Below are 8,154 nucleotides of genomic sequence, written 5' to 3'. Positions count from 1 at the left end.
CTATTTGAGTTTACACAACTCTGCTGTGTCTCCTTTGTAAATGAGCCAAAATCCAGCATGTAGAGGCTGAGTGAATGTGGTCTGGACTCTGTGGAGGAGAGTCATGGTTTCAGAGACGCTGTAGAAAGACAGAATACCTGCTCTGTGATCCAGGTACACTCCTACTCTGGAGGACTGAGGACCTGAGACTGGAGTCTTGATGTTGTTGAGCCAAAATTCATAACTGTTGTTCTGACAACGTAACATCCAAGATTTGTCACTACCTCCAAACCAACTTTCATACCCTGCTCTGCTGATATTCTTGTATGCGACTGCTACATCAACTCCTCTTCCTCTCCACTCAACCTCCCAGTAACAACGTCCAGTCAAACTCTCTCTACTCAGGACCTGACGATAGTCAGTGAATCTGTCTGGGTGATCAGAATAAGACAGATCTTCACTCATCACTGTTACTTTTCTGTTTCCCTCAGATAACAACAGCCATGTGTTTGCTGTGTTTGGATCCAGTTTGATTTCCTGTGAATATCTTAAGAAGTCAGCTCTGGTCCTGGGCTCTGGTGGTGACAGTAAAACATCAACTTGAGTCACTGTCAGTGAGATGTTTGTCCATGTGTCTCTCAGAAGGTCCTGTAGTTTATCTCTGAGCTCTGACACAGCTGCTGTCACATCCTCAAAGTGTCTGAGAGGACGGATATTGATGCTGGATGAGTGTGTAGATGGACTGAGTGCTGACAGTGAGGGGTAGTTGTGTAGAAACTGGGTGTGATCCTCTGTGTGTGACAGCAGCTTCAGCTCAGCGTCTTTCCTCTTCAGCTCAGTGATCTCCTGCTCCAGCTTCTTCTGAAGCTCTTTGACTCCACTCACTTGAGTTTCCTGCTGGGATCTGATCTGCTGCTTCAGCTCAGAGCTTCTTTTCTCCATGAGACGGATCAGCTGAGTAAAGATCTTCTCACTATCCTCCACTGCTTTATCAGCAGAGCCATTGATGGCCTCCACCTCCTGTTGAAGCACCTTCACATCTTTCTCTGTGTCCTGGATTCTCTGCTGGATGTTTTGTCGACTCAGCTCCAGCTCTCTCTGCCTCTCAGTCCTTTCTGCTGCAGCTGAGACTGTGTCGTGGCCTTTATGTTCATCCACAGGGCAGAGATAACAGATACACTGCTGATCAGTGCGACAGAACATCTTCATCACCTCATCATGACGAGAGCAGATGTTCTCCTGGAGCTTCTTGGAGGGCTCCACCAGCTTGTGTTTCTTTAACTGAGCTACATCATAATGACGCTGTAGGTGTTTCTCACAATAAGAGACCAAACATTGCAGACAGGACTTGACAGCTTTGAGTTTTCTCCCAGTGCAGAAATCACAGGCCACATCTTCAGGTCCAGCATAGCAGTGATCAGCAGGAGCAGCTTGGAGTCCAGTCTTCTTCAGCTCCTTCACTAAAGCTGCTAACATGGTGTTTTTCACCAGGTCAGGTCTTGGTGTGAAGTTCTTCCTACACTGAGGACAGCTGTAGATTGTCTTCCCATCCTCTTCGTCCCAGTGGGTTTTAATACAGTTGAAGCAGTAGCTGTGTCCACAGGGAATAGCCACTGGATCCTTCAGTAGATCCAGACAGATGGAACAAGAGAAGGTCTCCTGGTCCAGATGAACTCCTTTCTGCGCCATTTCACCTCTCACAGACGACGACTGTCTGAGTTTCTGTTGCTCAGAAGTGAAACTAGTTTGAGCTCTGATCTCAACAACATGTGTCTCTGCAGTGAACGGGGCCTGTCAGCTCCTCCTCTTCACCACATGTTGGTTCCACCCATCTTCAAACTGTAGATCTGAAGGGGAGGGAACAAGGAAACACATGAACAGGGTGGAGCTTGATGAGTTTTGAAGCAGGACAAGAGTGACGGTGTTTCAGGTTTTCCTTCTTTGCACTTTGTCAGAGACAGGGTGTTTACTGTCCTTTACAACATGCAGTAAAAATTATCAGCCAGTAATAAAAGGATCAACCCTTGAACTCAACATAGCCCAGAATTCTGCAATACATCTACTGATTGTAAACCTATAGTCAGTTACATTATATTAAAACAATTCCTCTTGTGAAAATAAGCTGTCAAAATACTGATAAAGTGTTTTTCAGTTCTGGAGCTTAATTCACCAGAATTGTGATACTTTGTTTTATAAAGGACTGTGTAACTTCTAGATGTTATAGATCTATTTTGATACTTCACTATGTTGCACAGACTCGCATAAACTGCATAACTTGCATAATCTTAACTATATATGTTAACAGATTATTATAAATGTCAGTAGGCTATATTATCTTAAGTTGCACTGTCAAAAATGAAATAAAGAGAAGACAATCAGGTGGGTAGGACAGAGCTTCAGCCTCAGGTGTCAGCTGGTCCTGATGAGAGTTAAGAGCCACAAGATGGCAGTGTCTTCACACAGGACAATACAGACAGTCACTGTCCTATCAGGTGATGTTGATGCTGATGTGATGATGCTGGTGGTGATGTGATGTGATGATGGAGGATTTGTAAAAAAGAAGTTCTCACAACGAATGATGGAGCAGATTATGATATAGTAGCCTACTGCAAATGTTGATTCTGTTGTTTAGACTCCATCCATCCATCCCTCCCTCCCTCCCTCCCTTCCCTCCCTCCCTCCATCCATCCATCCATCTTCTTCCACTTTTGCATAGTTTAGTTGCAGTGGCAGGTTATAGTCAGAGGGAACCCTCCAGACTTTCAAGGTATTCAGTGAAGGCCTCACAAAAAATATTGAAAGAGTGTTTGCAATCCAAATATATTGTTTCTTTCATTTATTTGTATGTTTTTTACTCAGCTGTAGTGTGTAACTTTTACACGTCACCTCCATTAAATGGTGGAAATGACTGATCAAGACTGTGTGGTTGATGGATTAATTGAAACTCTGTTTTCAAAATTAACTGTTTAGGAAAAACTTGAAATTATCCAGGAAGTTCAACCATCACACAGTTTACAACAGGTGCAACCAGGCAAGAACTAGCCTACTGCTGGGACTGTTTTCTCTTCAGTCCCGATAAGGAGCCTGGTCCAGGACTGGATTCAATACTTTGATACCTGCTGCTACTGTCTCTCTGAAAACTGTTGGAGACTCACATGCTGACCTGCAGTTGAATGAGCAACAGCAAAGAGAGACTGCTGTGTAAAATGAGAAGATGAGACTTCAGCCTACCTGTTGTTGTGCTGGGCTCCGCTCCTCCTCACCTGCTGCTGCTGCTGCTCGGAGTTCTCCTCTGGTCTTTCACCGGCAACAGAGCTGATGAATCGGCTGTTTGTGTGGACTCTGTGCCCCCCTCGACTGCCTTGTTGGAAATATATCCACCGTGGATGCCGGCGGAGCTTTAATGTCGATGACTTTAAACTAATAAATCCACCTCAACCTAGCTAGTCAGCCTAGCTAGGTCGGTTCACATCAGCGCACGCCACACAACCACAACAACGTCAGCGTCGGACTATTCAACATCCGCTCCCTGACGAGCTCGGCTCCTCTCCTCCAGGACATCCCAACGACAGACCGTACAGTAAGTTGGACTTTCTGTGTTTGACACAAACATGAGAACAACTTAATGACTTTTCACAGCTAAATGAATCTCTCCTGCATGGGTTTGTTTACATCTGTTGACCCCATATCTCTGGCAGAGTGGGAAGTCTTGCCGTCATTCAGCTACTGCAGTCAAAATTTGAGCAGATCACTGGCACTGCAGTACTATATTTGGTTGAAGATGTTTCAAAAAATAAATTAATATTAACTCTACATTTTAGCATCACCTGCCACAAGGAAGTGAAATGTTTTATAACAATAAATGTTCAATTTGACGAACTATGTTTTCTGACATGAATAATCTACACAGAAAAAAGCTAGCATCAGTTGGACTGTACATTTTTTAAGTTCTCACACTTACTGTTAATCAGTTGTTTCTGTTTCTGTTGGGACTACTTTTTAAAAATCTTTTTCATTTTTTATTTTAGCAGATACTTCCAACGCACAAGTGAAGCTACGTTTCGCTCTGACCGCGGATGTGCGGAGTGATACTTGAGTGTAGTAACGGCTGAAAAATGTAGTTCTGATGGAAACGGCAAATTAACGGTAAGAGGAAACATTGAAAATATTAAAAAATATCACAAACATTTAAACATATGGTGTAGGCTTATTGTTTTTTGTTTTTTTTTTGGTTTGTGCATACATCTAAGTGGACAAAATCCATTTTGTTTTGTGTTTCAACAACTTTATTTTGTCACTTTATCACTCAACTTCTCTACCAGTTTTCCTGGCTAATGTTTGAAGCTAGCAGCGCGCAAATCAAGTGAAGGTAACTTCTATTACTAAATACCTCAACATGTCAAATAACAAGAAATAACTCTTTAATTTCTTGAAATGTGATAAAGGAATTGTGTGATAGTTTGCATTCTTGTAACCTTGGGTTAGATACTTTGAATATTTAGCTCTTTACCATGTCTATACCCAGATCCATGAAGAACCATCTTCAGAGAAGAGAAGAACCAGACATCCTGAAGCAGATGGTGTGAGGCCTGGTCCTAACATCATGGAGTCAGTCTGGGTATCAAGCAAATTCAGGTAGGCTCCCCAAGATGCTGGAACAACTTAGCTGAGGTACATGGAACAATGTAGGTGCACTTAGGAGAACAGGTGTTATTGTAAAGAGTCACAAAGGTTCACAGCAAACACTGATCTGATTTAGTGTCTCTAGTCAATTTTTAAATTACTCCCACTTAAAGGGATAGTTCACCCTAGAATGATATTTCGCTCATTATCTACTCACCCTCATGTTGACTAAGGGCTGGAAGAATTATCAGAGTCCACCGTCCCTTCTCTGAGTTACAGGGGGTCTTGGAGTCGCAGTGCATTTCAATGCAACGGTTGCAAAGGGACACCGGAGCTCTTCGTAAAAAAACACACACAAAAAAACATCCAAATACCTCCATGATGCTCGTATGTAATGTCCGTCTTGTGCTGAAGCCCCAAATTGCGTAATTGTCCCGAAAAAAATTAAATAAGTCTATATTTTAAGCTTGTTTGTAGCGGAAGCTTCTCGAAGCTCCTCTTCCTGGTCCGTCCAAATATCGCGTGATTCGCAGTAACCGCACTGACGCCGGCGCAAATCACGCGAGATTTGGACGGACCAGGAAGAGGAGCTTCGAGAAGCTTCCGCTACAAACAAGCTTAAAATATAGACTTATTTAATTTTTTTCGGGACAATTACGCAATTTGGGGCTTCAGCACAAGACGGACATTACATACGAGCATCATTACATGGAGGTATTTGGATGTTTTTTTGTGTGTGTTTTTTTACGAAGAGCTCCGGTGTCCCTTTGCAACCGTTGCATTGAAATGCACTGCGACTCCAAGACCCCCTGTAACTCAGAGAAGGGACGGTGGACTCTGATAATTCTTCCAGCCCTTAGTCAACATGAGGGTGAGTAGATAATGAGCGAAATATCATTCTAGGGTGAACTATCCCTTTAACTTGCCTGGCTTAAAACTCAGTGCTTCATTTAAGCAATATCACACAAGAGGGAGTGCTGTTGTACTGTATATCAGCACGGCTGTGATTCGGTCGTAGGCACGAGGCCGCAGGCCGAGTGCCGCAGATAATCACACCGTGCTGATATACAGTACAACAGCACGACCTCGAGTGTGATATTGCTTTTATACAACAGTGCTACGAGCGCATTTTAGAGCAGTAATAAACTACAAGAGATTATGATTTGTTTGTTTATTTAATCATTTATTTGGCTCCGCCAACAGAAATAGTTCTGCAACTGGAAGGGAGACAAGGCTGTTGCCAGGCAACACATAAACATTTCATACTAGCTTGCTACTAGCTACTAGGTTTTCCACCGAGCTGCTTCCAGTGCTGATTCTGGTTCGGAGCCCGTGTCTGATTAGCACCGCAGCAACAGGACCAGCATGAAGACACACAGAGACGTTATCGATACCGTATTACATTTGTTTATCATCTATGTAATCAATATAAACACAGTTGAAGCTAAGTAGCTGAGCTACGTGGCTAACAACAGCTAACGCTAATATCAAAACACATCACCGTCAAAGCGTAGTTGCCCCCGCGGCGATTTTTTCCCCAGCCGGGTTTAGTAGAGATTTATCTCCAATTAGACGGACCAGGTCAGGTCCAGGTTTTAATGTTCAGGTCCGTTTATAACTGTAACTGCAGCAGCAGCAGCAGCAGCAGCAGCAGAGAGATGGGGCAGCTCCTGTATGGGGAGCGTGGCTCTGACTTAGCTCCTGTCCAGCTGAACAGCGGAGTGATTATGTCTGTGAAAAGTCCCAGTGCTGTTATACTGTATATCAGCACTATGGAATGTCTCGTTGTCCAATCAAATTGCTCGGTTGGGACCGGTCGGAACTAACTGTTGTATAATTAAGCAATATCACACGAGAGGGAGTGCTGTTGTACTGTATATCAGCACGGCTGTGATTCGGTCGTAGGCACGAGGCCGCAGGCCGAGTGCCGCAGATAATCACACCGTGCTGATATACAGTACAACAGCACTCCCTCTCGTGTGATATTGCTTTTATACAACAGTGCTACTAGCGCATTTTAGAACAGTAATAAACTACAAGGGATTATGATTTGTTTGTTTATTTAATCATTTATTTGGCTCCGCCAACAGAAATAGTTCCGCAACTGGAAGGGAGACAAGGCTGTTGCCAGGCAACACATAAACATTTCATACTAGCTTGCTACTAGCTACAAGCTTTTCCACCGAGCTGCTTCCAGTGCTGGTTCTGGTTCTGAGCCCGTGTCTGATTAGCACTGGAGCAACAGGACCAGCGTGAAGACACAGAGACGTTATCGACACCGTATTATATTTGTTTATCTGCTATGTAATCAATATAAACACAGTTGAAGCTAAGTAGCTGAGCTACGTGGCTAACAACAGCTAACGCTAATATCAAAACACATCGCCGTCAAAACGTAGTTGCCCCCGCGGCGATTTTTTTTTCTCCAGCCGGGTTTAGTAGAGATTTATCTCCAATTAGACGGACCAGGTCAGGTCCAGGTTTTAATGTTCAGGTCCGTTTATAACTGTAGCAGCAGCAGCAGCAGCAGCAGCAGCAGCAGCAGCAGCAGCAGCAGAGAGATGGGGCAGCTCCTGTATGGGGAGCGTGGCTCTGACTTAGCTTCTGTCCAGCTGAACAGCGGAGTGATTATGTCTGTGAAAAGTCCCAGTGCTGTTATACTGTATATCAGCACTATGGAATGTCTCGTTGTCCAATCAAATTGCTCGGTTGGGACCGGTCGGAACTAACTGTTGTATAAATGAGTTTTAGTGTATGGATATGCAAAATTTACCTTTGAAAGTTTCAGTAGTTTCAGGGCCCCAGTTTTCACACCAACTCCACCTTGCAGTTTTGGGTGCCACGTGATCGTTTCAACATTTAAAATGTTCAGAACAGTAGACAATAGACATGTTAACAAGGGGATTGTAAATAGTTGAACAGAACAACTACTTTTTTTTTATAAATAGTCGAACAGAGCAATTCCTTATTTAAACACACATAATTCACATTAACAGTCAATTAAAAAATATATATGGAAAAAAATATGGCATGAGGACAGTTCATTCATATGTGAAATGAAAATATAGTGTAGCCTAAGTCAGCATTATATGTCTTAGTAGCTCTCTGTTTGGTGTATGCAGACAATACATGTTTTCTACTTTAAGTGACCAGGGCAGAAAAAAAGAACAAGAGGAAGAATATTATTTGAGAGTTTACTGAATATGAAACTTTACAAAAGTACATTAATCACATTAAACTCAATTATTTGAGTTATGGAAACCAAACAATTCATACTCCTGAGGATAATATTTCTCTGATCGTCTTCCATCTTCAAACAAACTAACTTCCTGTTGTACAAGATGTTAAGTAATACGAACAACACAGCTCTCAATCAGCAAGAACGTCCAACAACAAGGGTTTGAATTTTGACCAGATGATGGCGCCAGATGAAAAATAATGATCTCAGTGTTTCTGGTCTGTAGGCAGTTGGGGCAGATCTCACCATTTTATTCCGTTTTAGTTCGAGGAAAGAAAAGAGAAGAAAACATTTAATCTGTCCTCAAGAAAAAT

General features: G+C 42.9%; 1 protein-coding gene across 1 annotated transcript; it reads right to left on the bottom strand.

Annotated features, from left to right (window-relative positions):
• Positions 1 to 1,683, bottom strand: LOC311001061 (tripartite motif-containing protein 16-like; the record flags this gene model as incomplete). The annotated part of the gene is made up of 1 exon (XM_083992027.1): positions 1 to 1,683. Exon 1 carries the CDS (start codon positions 1,666 to 1,668, stop codon positions 1 to 3), a length of 1,668 nt encoding a protein of 555 aa, XP_083848153.1. The 5' UTR covers positions 1,669 to 1,683.
• Positions 1,684 to 8,154: the final 6,471 nt, after the last annotated feature.

This window comes from Trachurus trachurus (genome assembly GCF_905171665.1).
Source record: "Trachurus trachurus genome assembly, chromosome: 17".
Lineage (NCBI taxonomy): Eukaryota > Metazoa > Chordata > Actinopteri > Carangiformes > Carangidae > Trachurus > Trachurus trachurus.
Note: the sequence above shows the minus strand (reverse complement) of the source record. Positions and strands in the feature narration are given on the sequence as shown.